Here is a 16,435-nt window from a genome sequence, read left to right as displayed (position 1 = left end):
GATGGTGCCCAGTTAATGACTATCTCAGTGCAGCTGCTGGGTGTGATACCATCTACACGTGTACCTGTTTTAAGAGCAGAACTTAGGCTGGGAGGGAACTGGGTCCATACAGTGGGCATAAGGCTATTAATGCCCTCATAAATCTCCATTGAGCAGAGCTTAAATAAACAGTGAAACAAAGTTTGATAGGTGAAGCTGAAATATTAGACTGAAGAGAAAAATTCTTTTTTTAACCAAAGAACTATGCAGTAAAGTGGACAGTTAAAATCTTTACCTACAGCAATGGGGAAAAAAAACCCAACAAACCAATTGTTTCTGCACTGTAACACTTCCTTTTAAGCAATGATTTGCCAATAGCTTAGCCAGAACGTTTTGGCAAGGTGATCTCTAAAAGCTTCCTCTTTGAATTTCAGACAGCAGCCTATCCTTCTTAACGACGATTTTCCTGTCACACAAAATGCAAGAAGCAACAGCAGCATTTAACTGGTATTTGCTGATCACGATCAGCACTTGCTTGTGCAATGCCCAGGGTCCAAGAAACACCCAAGTTCAGTTGGAGACACCAAAATTGCACGGGGATGCTCCTCATATTGCCAGGCACAATTTTTATGTAAAAAAACTGAGGGTTTTTGTGCAGGTGTGTGTGTGCACAGAGCTGTTTTCACTCCTCCTCTCTTTCTCCTTACTCCTCCCACCCCCTGACACACATCCTGCAGACAGACACACTTTCTTTTTTTCCCCAAAATTTCTCTGCATCTGTGGGCCAATCTGCAATGGACTTGCTTTAACAGAATCCAGAAGTCTGTGCACAAAGAAAAGGGAAAAGCACCTAAAAAGATCCTAAAAATTTGATAGCATGATTTTTTTTAAGGGTTTTGATAGTCTGCAGCACCACTACTGCCACTAAGGATTTGTTTCACAGCCTCACACTCAGAATAATTATCTCAGCTTCTGTCTGTCACTTTTAAGCTTCAGTGTCATTACAATTAAGGTGTGAGTTACACCTGCAAGCATCTTGTTTGGGCATTAGCATTTAGAGTGGCTGTGCACAGAATGGGACAACCTGCTGGATTCTTGGAAGAAGTGACCAGAGCAGGGTAGTTATGGGAGCCTGAAAAGAGTGTTCTTTGATGATGAGTGTGCAGCAGTAGCTGGAAGTTAAAACTCACAAATAATATCTTTACTCAATTCCCATGGAAGGGGTGTGTACATAAGTGGAAGAGGTAGGGAAATAAATTTAAATATAATGGGCTATAAATAACAGGTGGTGTGTGACTGGGAGCTGCCTGGGGAGCCCAGCAGAGGTTCATCCCAGTCTGTGCACTGCCAGTTTGGTTTATTCCTGTGTCCTGGTCCCGTGGGAGCTTTTGAAGTTCACATATTAGTGCATGTCACTACTATGCCACTGCCAGTCTCCCACCTGAAATGAGCTGGAATGAGAACTTCAGGAACAATCAGGAACTTCAGGAAGGCTTCAGGCTGCAGAAGGCTGAAGGCTTCCCTTCAAAATGCCCCTGCTATTTAGGGCCTTGTGAACAAAAGAACTTGGTGTACAGGAAGCTGCCTGGGTCAGATGCATTCTGCTTGACGAGTGTTCTGACTACTGTTAATATTTCTCATTAATTTAGCCCTCGTTCTCAACCTTTGCCCATAATCTTTAATCCAAAGGTCTGGTATGCATCATTCACCTGTTTTACAAACAAAGCACAACATAGGCCTGCAAGGCAGTTTAGCCAGAGCTGGGAATAAACACCAGGAGCTGACACAACAGCCACAACTTGTTCTTCCTGACGTACTGTCTGCCAGCATAAACGGACTGCTGGGGTTTTTCTTTCAACATAACTAACCTTTCTATCAAAGAAAAACAATTTGCTGAGTATCCAAGGAAAGGTTGAAACCCTAAATTATTATTATTATTATTATTATTATTGTTAGGAGTTATGCTATTCCTATAATTTTACCATTATAACAGAAAGCGACTAAATGTTGAATTTCTTCTAGCTTTAAATACATTAAGAAAATCTTAACAAGTGGCCAGACTGTTAGGAATAAGTACTGTCCAAGCTTCAGATATCAAGTTGCAAGGAAACAAGGTCAGGCTGTGAGGGCTGAGAGAGTGAAAAATGAATGGAAAATGAATCCTCGAGCCCCGCTGGTCAGACCAGGGCTGGGGGCAAAGGCTCCACCCCCACAGGAAATATTGAAATATTGCAAACAAACCTTAAAAAAGTGAAAGGTACCAGCCATTCCTTGAGCCAGCAGAAGTAGAGGAGGCCACTCAGAAGCTGCTCACAGAGGACGTGCTGCTCAGATATGGGCCAAGGTGAGCGAGGGCAAAGCCCCTTCTGTGGTGCTGCTTGTTCTTTCCTCACACCCACACATCTGGACACTGAAAGGTCGCTGCCGCTCTAGGGAGCTTTGACCCGAGAAAGAAGAGGAGGAGAAAATTGTTCCATCCAGAGTTAGGAGGAGGATTTTCACAGGAACTGCAGTTTTTTTCCCTGCAATTCTCCCAGTGAGAGCTGGGAAAACAGGTATATTAACGGATATAACAAGGTTGCATTCTGCAAATAGGAAGGGAGGGGAAAGTCTGCAGCTGTTTGAAGTTGTCAGACACCTGCAAATGAAGCAGAACTTCAAGAAGGTATCATTGCAAAGGCTGAGGAAGGCTACAATGAGAAGGCTGAAGAGTATAGTTAAGACAGACAGGATGCAAAAGTTTAGGGGATTTTTGCTTTGTGGTTGGATTGTTGCAGTGGTGGGATATTTTTTGCTCACATGCTAATATTTCTACATATGCAAACTGACCAGTTTATTATTATAAACGGCCCCACGTTGCTTTTCCAACTCCTGCCTTTCTAAAGGCAAATCTCTCTGAGCCCTCAGCTGGTTCTACAATAGATGTGCTTCATTGCTAAGTTTCTGAAGATTTATTTTTTTTTTTTTTTAAGTAGGTGTGTTCCTGGAAAAATTCAAGTATGTGCTGCTTGTGTCAATATTGTAAAAAAATGCGTTCTTCCCCATTTGAACTGTGACTACATTGCTAAGACAACTAATGGAATTATTTCAGGGCTTGTCTAAGCTTGATAAACTTATGATCCTGCTGTAAAAAATTCCTTACACTAATAAATCTGGTTGAACACAGGATAATGATTTTTTTTTACTCAATAATGGCACAGGATAACTATGTTTCACTACTAAGGACCACACTCTTACTCTTTCCTATTCTCCCTCTTTGCAGGGGGAGAGGAAATGAAGGATAATAAAAATAATGAAGAGCAAGAAAAAATATTTTTTAAAAAGCACACAATGCCTTTAGGGAAAAAAAAAAAAATCAATCTTTTTCCTCTTTTCTTCTGCATTTCAATGAAACCATCAGTCTACTAGAGAACCCTCCATGGGCTCTGATGATGCCAGAGCCAAACCAATCTCAGATGTTTAATCTCTTTATTCTCTGAAGCCACAGTTCACATGCAAGAGCTTTCTACAACACTATTAGCAGTGTTCTCTCTCCAGTTCTGCCAAACAGTGACAGCCCAGTGTCCACCAACACATTCTCATTAGGTGCTTCCAACAGTAGCAACTGTGTGAGGCTCAAATGGAGCTGGAGATCATGTCATGGCTGAAAATACACAAGAAGTGCTTCTCAGCTCAGTCAGGTTTCCCTGTTTCTCATTCAGAGTCAGCAAGGCTGTGCCTCTGTCAGTATAACACCATGTCAGAATGAATGACATCTTGAGAGACTTCAGCCAGAATTTTATCCAAGTAATTCACAAATATTCAATTCTCTCTGGTTTCTCTACTCTTTAGACGCCTTTCTGATTTTTCTTTAGTACCAGATAATCTCTAGCAACCTAAGCAAAATGGACTCTCTTCCAAACAAACAAAAAAAAAGCTCACATATAAATTATTTCTGGATTTGGTGGAAACCTCACACGGGCACCAATTACCTGTAGAAAGTAATAAGCAATTCTTCAGAGTGTGTTTGTGCTTCTTCCTCTTTGGATGGACCCTCAAGTTTTCTTGCTCTTCTCACTTCTCCACAGCTGCAACGCAGCCAAGCACCAACTGGCACCTGAAAGAAAATGCAAGAGAACACCACACAAGTAAATTTTCTGGTGATGAACTGGTTGTGAGGAGAGGACAGGCCTTCACTGTCACCTTCAATGGAACAGAACAGCCTGAGCAAAACTTAATATTCATTGCAGAAACAGGTATGGCTCCCAGCCTCCTTCACAGAGAGAGTAATTCTGCCTCAGGACATTCTTTTGGCCTGATACACACTGCAGAGCAGCAAGATCATCCCTCAGAGACAACGTGCTGGTTCACAGAGTCGTGGAACTGTTTGAGGTGTTTGTTGTGTTACCTCTAACTCAGTGAGCAGTCACAGCTTCCTTCACTTTCCAATATATGGCACAAATTCACCTGAGGGGAGGGTTACATCCCTGCTGAGTTTGGTGATGATTAAATCTCTATTTCAGGAAAGTGGGGGGAAAAAATGTTGTTTTTTTTTTTTCCTTAACAGGTCCAAAACCGTCAAAGGCAACTAAGACTCTGGCCACGTTTGGGATCTCCAGCACAGCAAGCACAGAGGGCTGGAGTGCAGTTCTACAGTCCAGCAGTTCCAACTCTGTGAGCATCTCCATTTCCAGCCCCCATAACGCTGTCATTGGACGTTACAGGCTGAGTGTTCAAAGTACTGCAAGTGGCAGCCCCTCAACAGCAAGACTTGGCACTTTTGTTCTGCTTTTTAACCCCTGGTCTTCAGGTATGAACGTGTCAAATTTCCCCTGAAAGAATTAAGTTTCTTGCAGCTTCATTAACATTTGCAGCATTTGATCTATGGTTTAATACAGGGGCTGAACATTGACCACATAGAGTATTAATGACAAAAAAAAAAAAAAAGGGTTTAACAGTTTCCTAGAACTTTCTGGTGCATAAAATCATTTCCATTCACGTACTTACTGGACAGCTCCTTGCCCTAAAAGATTAAGTTCTGCTTTTGACAGAGCTTCCCTACTTCTGCACAAGTTTAGAATAGTGTGTCTGGCCTCTGTAGAACCAAGGAAATAATCATATTTACCATCTTGTCACAGATTTGACAGTGTCATACCTCTGTCTTCCCTCCGACACCACCCACCTTTTTCTCTGGTTGTAGAAAATCATGAGTTTCATGATCTCTTTATAACACCCAGAATATCAAAGGGTGGATATCTGCAAGCATCTTTACAGATGGAGGCCAAGGCTCCTGAAGTTTTGTTTTATTCTGCCTGCTGTGGTTGTACCTCCCTCTGTGTTGGTTTTTCAGGTGATGATGTGTTCCTGCCTAGCCAGGCCGAGTGTGAGGAATACGTGCTGGAAGAATTTGGCATCATTTTTGCAGGCAATAAAGATCACATCAGCGGCTTTGGATGGAACTTTGGGCAGGTAAATGCAGTGCAGGAACACCAGGCATTGGTTTGTGCTCTGGTTTTTGCATGAACTGGGCCGTTTGCCTTTTCCAGTTCGTCGCACACCTCTCTGAAGAGCAGGAGCCTGGTGTCGAAATCAGAACTTGTTAACACAGTGATTAATGAGGATCTGTGATTGATTCATCAGTGTTCTGCCTTGGAGGTGCAGCCAGCAGAAACCCTTGTGTCTTCATTAAGACACTAAGTAGCATTACAGCAATAAAATACTGTAGGAGAGGCAAAGCTCACAGATTCTGAGCTCTGTGAGTTCTTTCTGACCTTCACAGTTTGTTGTGGCCACGTTTTTATAGAGTAATTCCTGGCTGAGCTACAGCACTTCATCTGGTGATTAAAAAAAAGCCAACCCAACATTCAATGCTTATGTGGCTCTCTGCACCCTGAATTTAGTAATCTGTGCTTCCAAACCACTAATTTATTTCTGTACCACAGTTTCAAGGGGATATCCTCGACATTTGCCTTTCCATAATGGATCGAAGCTTGTACTACCGTCAGGACCCTGTCACTGATGTGTCTCACCGACATGACCCCAGATATCTGGGCCGTGTCCTCAGTGCAATGGTAAGGAACGTGTTCTGAAAGTCCAAACCACCAACTGCCCTTTTGAAGTAGTTGTGAAAGTAAATATAAAGACATTTCTCAGAGAATTTTAGGCCACTGTCTGTATGCACCAGACAGTGTGGGTGGTGAAATATGGGCCAGAGAAACACCGAGGGGATCATCTGATGTGAGCCTGCTGGATTTATCTCATCTGGGGTATTTCTGTTACGTATGACTTTGATGTCCAGTGGTCAAACCTAAAATACAAGACATGGGGTGGTGTGTTGAGGGACCCTGAAGGGCTTTAGTCCAGTTGCCCATTTGAAGTGGAATTACAGTGGTCCTAGGCCAGCTCAGCCATGGACTTGTGAGGCTGCTTTGAAAATCCCTGAGGAAGGAGGTTTCCTGGCCTCTCTGGGTGACCAGTCCAGAGCTGCACTACTCTCTTAGTGAGGAATTTTTCTCTTATGTCAAACATGATTCTCCCAAGCCACAACCTTCTGCTGTTGCCTCTGTTATATAACAGAGAAAGATTAGTAAGAACACACATTCAGTGTGTTCCATTCAAGTATCTGCAAGCTGTTTTTACATTCCCCCTATCCTCTTAACCAGACTGAACCAGCCTAGTGCTCTCAACTTCCTGTAGATTTTGTGTTCCAGGTCCCCTGACCACCTTGGTAACCCTCCCTCCTGGGCCCTTTTCAGTGTCTCAACATCCCATTGAACTCAGGGACCTGAAACTAGAGACAGGATTCCTGGCACAGCCTCACCAGGGGTAATTAAAGGGTGTTAACAGCTTCCCTCACCCTCCTGGTGACACTTTTCCCAATGCAGCCCAGCATGGGCTTTCCCTTTATGATGAGGGAGCACTGGCATTTTGCTGTAACTCCCAGGCCCCTTTCAGACAGGCTGTAAACTCTTAATTTACCTCACCATAAATACAGTGAATATCTTTTCAGGTCAACGCCAATGATGACCAAGGGGTGGTGCTGGGAAACTGGAGTGGAACCTATGAGGGTGGGAAAAATCCCACCAGCTGGACTGGAAGTGGTGAAATCCTGCAAAGCTGGAAGAAATCAGGATTCAAACCTGTTAGATACGGACAGTGTTGGGTTTTTGCAGCAGTACTGACCACAGGTATGTTTTATGTCACGCACTTAACTGACATGGCACAGATTCCATTGAGATAAGGACAAGTAACACTTCCTGCAGGGAATTATTTCAAAGCATTACTGTGCTATATGAAATTTCCAGAAATACTGACTTCTGACTGAGGTTTCCTATTCGCTCTTCAGTGCTCAGATGTCTGGGGATTCCCACTCGGACAATCACAAACTTCAGCTCTGCCCACGATGCAGATGGAAACCTGCGTGTGGATGAGTTTTATGATGCAGAGGGAAATCATCTGGAGAGGGGAGCTGACAGCATATGGTAAGGCTCAATATTTAATAGTAGGGCTTATCCAATGCCTATAGTGTCTTCAGGTGCAGAGTAGAGATTCTAATGATCAGTGTTTTATCTTCTTCTTAAAAATTGCCTTAAAAACAACTACACATATGCACAGGATCAACTAAAAAACTACAAAATAGTACTACAAAACTTGGTGTTTTCACTCTTTCTCAGTTAAACAGAGAATTGTGACACAAATTGCAACAGCTAATTGAAGCCAGAGCAGGCAAAGTTACAGTTATGATGGCACAGATGACTGCAATATTGCACTGGAAATATCAGTGGGGACTTGACTTAATTTGAAACTATTCTTCAAAAACAGTTCATGTTAAACTGTAAAAGCTCAACAGAACCAGCTTTGCTGCCTTTTTTTTTTCTTCCACTGACATAATTTCATGTGAAAAATAATTTAGCTGCTGCTGCTATTAAGCATCAAATGCAGTTCAAACAGGCTTGCATTCAGCAAAGAGCAGAAGTCACCTAGTTAATATAGGCAGGGTCAGAGTGGAAGTGCTGAGCCCAAGATAAGAACCTGTGCAAATTGAGGCATTTAATCCATTTAACTAAGATGGCTGATTAAAGGATATGAAGAGGAATTCATAAACACATGCTAGCAGCTTACTTTGTTCATTTTTGCACGTAGGAATTTCCATGTCTGGAATGAAAGCTGGTTTACACGCAATGACTTGGGCCCCTCATACAGTGGATGGCAAATTCTGGATGCAACTCCCCAAGAACAAAGTGGAGGTACACAAATTTTATTTCAGGAATAATGTTAAAAAATTACAAAGTCACTTTCGGTGACAAGAAAAAAAAATTAAGTAAAAGAATTCCTGCTCAGAAATAGTTGCAGAAGAGAATCCTTTATCTATTGCATTAGAAAAGCTTCAGATCACCTGTGGATGCCAAGAAAGAAACCAAGCTTCTAAGAGCAGTTTTTCCACATCAATTTCCATATTCCCAATATAGGTATCAAGAGCTATTGAAAACTAAAGGGGTAATATAACATAAATCAATGTACATTCAGGATAAATACATTGATGGCATGAGGGTCTGTGTGGATAAAAGGGCTTGAATGGGACAGCAGCACTGGCAATTCAGGAATCACTGATAAACATCTGCCTAGCAATCTGTTTACTGCCAAAGGCTTGGTTATTCCTAAATTATTTTTTCATGATGCTGTAGGAATTTATCAGTGTGGTCCTGCCTCACGGAATGCTGTCAAAGAAGGAGAAGTAGACCTGGACTATGACTGCCCATTCGTGTTTGCAGAAGTGAATGCAGACTGCATGTACTGGAATTATGACTCAGCAACTGGAAAGAAAACATTAATATTGTCTAAGTCTACTGAAATTGGTGCATCCATCAGCACGAAGGCAGTCGGTAGGGATGACCGTGTAGATGTCACCAGGGATTATAAATATGAAGAAGGTAAATAAAAACACTGGTTCTTCTGTTTACGCAGCTGCTTCATCCCCCAAAGCTTATAAACTTTGGGTTAGGAGCCCCTCAGTGGGCATTTTTGTGTATCTATAAGGTGGGAGCAAAATATATACTCTGTTTCTTAAGTTCTAACAGAAAAGGGAAGTGAAGGTAAAGAGCAAAAAATACTGCCTTGCCCATTCTGATGTAGAGCTGCTTTATGGGGCTTCAATAAGGCAAGTCCAAGTATCTCCAGATAAAACATTCACTGCTCCATCTGCCTATTGCTGACATGCACTGCCTGCCTCTGATTAGTGAGAATTAGGCTACAACCCAGTTATTTGTCTGCAGGATGAAAGGCCTGTTACAGAAACCTAAGCTAAAACAGTGCTTTGGCCCATGAAAAACAACTCTTTCAAAAGATCAAACAGCTTGACAACTTGCCAGACCTTTGGGTCTGATCGTGCTGATGTGGGGTCATGAATGTATCCCTCTTTTTCCTTGTTCATGCACAGTTTTTCTTTCCCTGTTAAACTGTCATTACCTCAACCCCTGAGTCTTCTTCCCTCCCTTCTGTTTTCTCCCCTCCTGTGGAAATGGGGAGTGAGGTGCTGGGTGGATGTTTGGCTGCCAGCCAGAGACAACCCACCACACGGTACCATCAGCCTTCCCTTACTTTAGGGACCTTTTCTGTACAAACAAATGAGAATTCACATTTCTAAACGTCACAGCCATAAAAAGGGACTGAAAAGGGGAGAGTGAGAAACTTTGGGCTCAAGATTTTGTGTTCCAAAAAACCACTATTATAGGGACAGTGACACTTCTGACTGCAGATCCAGGAAATGAGGTAGGGCTGTGGAAAACAGAAGGCATGTTTCTAAGTAGAGACACCATGTTCTTCTAGCTTGTCTCTAGCAGGCATAAGAGATGAGTGTTAAGGATAATTTTTATGGTTCTCTCTGACAGGCTCTACAAAAGAAAGAGATATTTTTAAAAAAGCCCGTAAGAAGCTGGGACTGGAGGATAAATTTGATCCTACAGCACCAACACCAGAGGAGATCGAGCAGAAGCCTGACATCTCAGGGAAATTCAAGGTGGCTGGCTCTCTGGAAGTTGGCAAAGATCTCCACCTGCTTCTGGTTCTTGCAAATTTACAGCCTTATCCTAAGACTGTTGACGTCAAAATGACTGCCTGGAGCACTCTGTACACCAGAAGACCAGTTCGTGAGATCTGGAAGGACTCCATTTCTGTCACTCTGTCTCCTAAGGAAGGTAATTTTTCAAACAAATTTCAATCATAATTGTTTTATCAGTAAATGGGCATTGGAAGCTGGTCAACTTGGGGGAAAGAGCTCTAAGAAACCACAATCTTAAATCTGTATGTAGAAAAGGCTGACAAAAATATTATATTGCACTTACATTAACAAGGCATGTCATGTCCCTAAGTACTTTTCATATTTTGGAAAAAGTATCTTAAGAGTGAAAAGAAGCCAGTGAGTAATCATGAAGTTTCATCTAACAAAATCTGCATTTTGAAAAAAAAGTTATGGGCAACAAAATTAATATAAACTCCAACTAAATGTGTTCTGATAAGTTATGAGGGACTTCACTGAAAGGTAACAGGACACGGCTAACAGCAGAAACAAGGAACACAGTCCATTAGCACATTGGAATTGAAGTGTGAGGAATTGAAACAGCTGAAATAGCTCACTAAGCTCTACAGAAAAGAAAGTTTCTATTGAAGAACTGGTGTGGAGTAAAAGACCTCTCTGCAGTTTTTCTGAACTTGGTGTTTATTGTACAAGCAGCCAAAAATGTGGAATTGCCTGGATTCAGTAACAGAGGAGACCCCTTACCATTCTTTAGTTTGAATTACAGCATTGAAAATGCTGTAAAAACACATGATAATAAAAAGCAGAAAAGGCCAGCAAAGATAAAAGCAATGGAAAGATGTCATTCAGCTCATCTCAGGATATCATGAGCAAATAGGACTGATGAGCCCTATCCCAGCATGTCCCATAACAAATGGAGAGGCACTGGTAAAACTCCTTAAACTCCAGCTCCTGCATCTTTCAGAGCAATTGGGAAGAAAACAAGCCAAGCAATACAAGAATAGTGAATGGAGAAGGGATAACATTGAATAAATCACTGCCTCTCTAGAGCAAACTGATACATTTGCAGGAACTGAGTTTGGCAGTGATGGCTGAAGGCCCTCCTAGTTCCAGACACAGCACAAAAGGGAAATACTGATGTTAGGTATGAGATTCCGTGGGCTTATAAAAGTGTGTATCACTTCCTTTTTTTTTCTTCCCTTCCAGAAAAACAATTTCCCATTAGGATAAAATATAATGAATACCAGCAGCAGTTAACTACAGACAAAACCATCCAGGTCACAGCCATATGTCACGTAGAAGATGGGATTCAAGTGCTCGTGCAAAGAAACATCGCCCTGGACAACCCTGCCATCAATGTACAGGTGAATTCCTGCCCCTTTGCTCCAACTGCAGTGGCACAGGAAAGGGAAAATGAGCTCTTACGAGCACCTTCTTCCCTGAAAGAGATGATCTGCTCACGTTCTGCCATGGTTCATCACAGCATCTCTTAGTGTCTCCTCTTCTGATGCCTGAGGGGGCTTTGGATGGAAAAGAACACAGGGAACCTGGCCTGACAAGCATTTTCTTTGCACAGGTGCTGGGTGAAGCGAAAGTGAATAAAGAAGTGGATGTGGAAGTGGTATTTACCAATCCTATCGATACAGAGGTGATGGACTGTGTGCTGCAGGTCGAAGGCAGTGACCTGCTCACAGGAATCCTTGAGTTACGGTGAGTACAAGAAATGCCTCCTTCCTGCCATTAAAGACACATGAGCAAGAATTTAGGCATGGATGACTTGGAACCAAACAGTGGGATGAGACATCCTCTTCTTCTTGCTGCAACCTGGGAGGCCAGACAGTGTAACATCTCTTAATGAACCACACAGGGATGAACCAGCTCTTCATCTAAGCCGGGCTTTGGCTCCATAGTTTGGGAAGTCAAATAATTACTGCCATAATTGGACAGAACTTGTTTTCCTGCCTATCTAGCAGGTCAACAGTTCCAGAAAAAAAAAAAACAAACAAACCAAACAAATAGGCTTATCCAAGCTGTAAATTTTGCTGAGGCTGTCAATGATGCTACAGGCCAGACAGCTTGAACCTTCTTGTTCTGATCCAAGGGAAACTATTTGATGATGTTGAGATAGTGTTGAGAAGACTGGAATAAAATAGGTTCCTTCTACTGTAGACCCCAAGTTCCTATTTTTATGCTTTGGTGACTTTGCATCTTGCCCTGCACTTTTTCCCTCAGTATTTCACAACTTAAACAGAAAGGTTAAATTTTCAGACTGTTCCTCATTTTGTACAAACACAAAATTCCACACAAATTTCAACATATCCTCACAAATGCAGTTATTTCTGAAAAAATACCTGGGATATGGGAGCATGCTGTTTAAATGAATACACAGACAAACAAACAAACAAACACAGCAACATAACATTGCCGTTGGCACATGACCAATTAGGAATGGTCCATCCCATAATTTATCTTCTCCTGAGGGAATTTAGTAACCTCATGTTGTCTATCCCATCCAACTTCATCCTCAGGCAAAACAAGGCAATAGGAGAGGGTAAGGGAAAAACAAACAAGAGCTTCCAAGAATTACAAATTACACCAGTGTAAAACACTTTAACTTCCATTCAGAATTTCCTGCTCTGTAAACACTGAGGTTTTCTTGGTACTCTAATCTATTCTAATTCAGGAGTTGGCACTAACATTCTTCAGTCTCAGATTATTCTGTTTCAATAATTCAGTGATGTGTGTTACACCCACTGTTCTGCATGGAGTCTTATCTCATAGGATATTATTATGTCCCCTTTTGTGGGTTTATCTGGGTTGCTGCATAATGAATTTATGAAAGACCTTAATGCCTGGATTTGAGGATTTAAACACTCATCAGATAGCCAAGTCCTGTGTGGTCTCTCCATGGCCATATTTCATTGAGCTGACAGGAATTCTTACTTAAGGTGAAAGATGGTTAGTCATCAGAAGTTAGTCCTTGTTCCAGGAAGAACAAGGAAGAAACTCAAGCATGATGCACAAGCTTGTTTTCAGCTTATATTTTTCCCTTTTTTTTTTTTTAGCATACCACCACTGAAAGCCAGCGAGAAATCCAGCACCAAGTTTAAACTCCTCCCTTCTGAGGCGGGTCCCAAACATCTACTTGTTAATTTCTCCTGTGACAAATTCACAGATATCAAGACCTTTAAGATGGTAAATGTGACTAATTAATGTGAAGATATTCAAGGAACGGTCTGTGTGTGTGTATAAACTGAACAAAACGTGATAAGAAATCTTGGATAGATAACAATGAGATAATCAGCAAAACAGATCCTCACTTCCTGTGATAAGGGGGTTGCCAAGATCATATCATTGCAATTTTACACTGTAATTTCAAATAAACTGAGGAATGGTTGATTCTTCATTTGCTGTTGTGAGTGTCCATGTTACTAAAAACAACATTTTACCTTCTATTTGGAGACTGTTTGACTTTTGTCTGGCTTTCTTTGTAAATAATTCCTCCTGGCTCCAGATGTCCCTGCACAAACATTCATAAACTCATTTTTACACATTGAAAGCCTCATACAGTGGAGTTCCAAGGCAGTGTTTCTCCTTATTGCAACTGTGATACCAGAACACAGTGAGGATGAGCTGCCCAATTTATGTAATTTAGCTTTGTCTTCTTTGCTACAGAGTCTGTCCTGACATTTTCCCCTTTTTTTGTAAATCACAGTGCCTAAATGAAGCATAGGAAATGTTCAACAAGAATTTGGGTGGTGTCCAATTTGACAAACACATTGGGATAATTGCCCAGCTCAACATACATATTTTAGCATGTTGATATTTTGCACTTGCTGAAAGTCTTCTTCAGGAATCAAAAGGAGGGTAATCTTAAGTCTAAGGGTATTTTAACTTGAGAAGAGTTAGGAATTCTTCACTACGGATTATGTGCCAGGAAGTCATCTTTTAGAGTTCAAGTTTAGTAAAACTAATTAAGCCCTCTATGGAAGGATTGGTACAGGCCAAAAGACGGGTTCCAGGAGCAAGTGAACCAGGTGTAGCCCAGTGAGAGACCTGGTTTGTGGCCAATAATTGTACAGCATTAAATCAATCTCTGACTGAAAATGATCTGTGTGGATGAAGGGGATGGGAAGTCAAGCCACTGCTCTACTGCACTCTGGACTGTTGGGCCAGGAGGCAGCAAAACCTTCACAAGTGCCCTAAGCCAGCTCTGTGCCCCAACTTCCACCACACAACACAGGGACCCCTCACTGCTGAGGAGCCCAAGTTCAGACTGCCTATAAAGTTCTCTTGCTCTTGCAGCCTGCAAAATTGCTCTGGAAGGGCACCTGCAGCCCCCCAGGTTCCCTGCTGCCCATCACACGAGGTCAGTGTGAGCCCACACTGGGCAGGGGATGAGCTACAGACAGGCTGTGCAAGGAGCCCACAGTGGTGCCCTCTCTCTTCTCCTGGTGCTCTTCAAGGCTCATCAGAGCCAAGAGGTCTCATGGTGTAAATCACAGATTCACAGAATGGTTTAGGTTGGAAGGGGCCTCAAAGACAATTCAGTTCCAGCCCCCTACCATGGGCAGGGACACCTTCCACTATCCCAGGTTGCTCAGAGCCCCATCCAACCTGGCCTTCAACACTTCCAGGGGTGGGGCATCCTCAGCTTTCTCTGGGCAACCTGTGCCACTGCATCACCACCCTCACAGTAAAGAATTTCTTAATATCTAATCTAAACCTACTCTCTTTCAGTTTGAAATCATTCATTCCCCCTTGTCCTGTCACTCCAGGCCCTTGTAAATAGTCTCTCCCCATCTTTCTTGTTACCTTTTAGGTACTGGAAGGATGCAATTAGGCCACCCCAAAGCCTCTGCTTTTTGAGGCTGAACAATCCCAGCTCTCTCAGCCTTTTCTCACAGGAGAGGTTCTCCATCCCTCTAATCACCTTGGTGGCCTCCTCTTGGCTACTGTAAACCACCTTAGAAGTTCAAGCTGCAGCACAATCTCAGATTTAGAATGTGAATATACACTTAATGACTTCTTTTTACATCTTAGGTGTGAGAAAACACCCAGGCTGTGCTAAAATCAAATGAATTGCACCAACAGAAATGACAGAAGCCTTTAAATCAAACCTCTGGGGGAGTTAAAAGGAAGGCAACACCCTTTCCCTGCAACACTCCAGGTGCACATAAATTAATGTGTCAGATTAAAAGTGGGACAACTTGGACACAGACTGACAGAACACATTCTGCAACTTAGTGGAAGTTATGCTGCTCCCCCCTTTCTAGAATAAGGTAGCAATAACACAAGGGTAAGGTGCAATTTGGTTACCCTGGGGGTATGAAGAGTAGACAAAATTCTTCAGGAGATGACTGAAATCAAAGAATTTGTTTTCCCCCTGAAAGTTAGCAAACTGCACTGCAATTTCAAGACTCTGATACAGGGGAAAAGGAGAAACAAAGTACTTTGAACCATTTTGAGGAGGAACAAAGTATTTTGAACCATTTTGGATGATGGGCGGGGGGGAACTGAGGTAGGAAAACACCTGTGGCAACATTCAGTCATTAGTCACTCAGGAACCATGACTGCAGCATTCCAAAGGGATTACAACAGCAGCTTTGCTGTGGTGAAGGCACCGACCAGCAGGTGCCAGTTTGGGATGTAGGCCAGTCTGAGAGAGGTTCTGGTGGCTTGGTGAACGCGGCTGTGGGCGTGCCTTGCAGAGGTAAAGGAGGTGGTTGCAGCCAAGACAGAAAAAGTGTTCTGAGATTTAATTACGCATGTGAGTAGCAAGGAAGAAGAAAGGAAACAGCCAAGTGCCAGTGGGAGCAATGTGTAACATCTGAGGCAATCCCTGTAAGTACCGAGCCCTGGACTTAAGAACTGGTCGATGCGGTTTGTCACTAGGGCTGCGTGTGAAGACCGGGGAACATCAGAGGCTTGTGGCTCTTATGGTTTCCAAGGAATATGAATTAAGGAAAAGAGAAAAAAGACCAACTAAAGAAGCTTTGAAGAGCAATCAAACCCATTTGAGGTGATTCTTGGAACAAGTCCTGACTGCTCAAACATCCCGGAAACTTCCCAGAGGAGGAAGCGCCACTGAACTATAATGTAAGTGGAGGCACTCTGTGCCAGGTACACTGCTGCCTAGTGGGGAAATTTCAGTGGGTTTTTTTGGGGGTAAGGCTAGCATGACTGGTCATATTAGTAAGTACTCTCTTAGTCTTTGGTATGAAAACAAAGTTTCTCAAAAAGGTGCAAGAACGCAACTTTCTTGTAAAAATCAGCCTTAGAAACAGCTTAACTTCTGCTTCCTCAGTTTGTTTTTCTTTCTCTGTAACTTGAAATGCAGATTCATTCATTTTTAAGTCTTTACTGAGTGCTAGAACATGATCAGTGGAGCTGCAGAATCTTAAGCAAATAATCCTCCTCAAAACAATGTCACTTTACTATCTG

General features: G+C 42.4%; 1 protein-coding gene across 1 annotated transcript; it reads left to right on the top strand.

Moving 5' to 3' along the window:
• The first annotated feature begins 2,240 nt into the window (after window positions 1-2,240).
• On the top strand, window positions 2,241-13,341 carry LOC127478186 (protein-glutamine gamma-glutamyltransferase E-like). The gene is made up of 13 exons (XM_051803465.1): window positions 2,241-2,323; window positions 4,047-4,214; window positions 4,526-4,768; window positions 5,309-5,427; window positions 5,901-6,029; window positions 6,968-7,145; window positions 7,304-7,439; window positions 8,101-8,204; window positions 8,643-8,888; window positions 9,846-10,151; window positions 11,198-11,355; window positions 11,568-11,701; window positions 13,057-13,341. Exons 1-13 carry the CDS (start codon window positions 2,314-2,316, stop codon window positions 13,202-13,204), a joined length of 2,079 nt encoding a protein of 692 aa, XP_051659425.1. The 5' UTR covers window positions 2,241-2,313; the 3' UTR covers window positions 13,205-13,341.
• The last annotated feature ends 3,094 nt before the right edge of the window (window positions 13,342-16,435 follow it).

The sequence above is a fragment of the Manacus candei genome, unplaced genomic scaffold, assembly GCF_025592945.1.
Source record: "Manacus candei isolate 608988 ecotype Guabito, Panama unplaced genomic scaffold, ASM2559294v1 h1tg000057l, whole genome shotgun sequence".
NCBI classification, from domain to species: domain Eukaryota; kingdom Metazoa; phylum Chordata; class Aves; order Passeriformes; family Pipridae; genus Manacus; species Manacus candei.
The sequence above is the reverse complement of the archived record's forward strand: the minus strand, read 5'-3'. Positions and strand labels throughout refer to the sequence as shown.

Excerpts from the sequence above, each read along its gene's own strand:
- LOC127478186 (XM_051803465.1), top strand. Across the intron at positions 4,769-5,308 it reads TTTTAACCCCTGGTCTTCAG|GTGATGATGTGTTCCTGCCT; the intron begins GTATGAACGTGT and ends TTGGTTTTTCAG. Across the intron at positions 10,152-11,197 it reads CACTCTGTCTCCTAAGGAAG|AAAAACAATTTCCCATTAGG; the intron begins GTAATTTTTCAA and ends CTTCCCTTCCAG.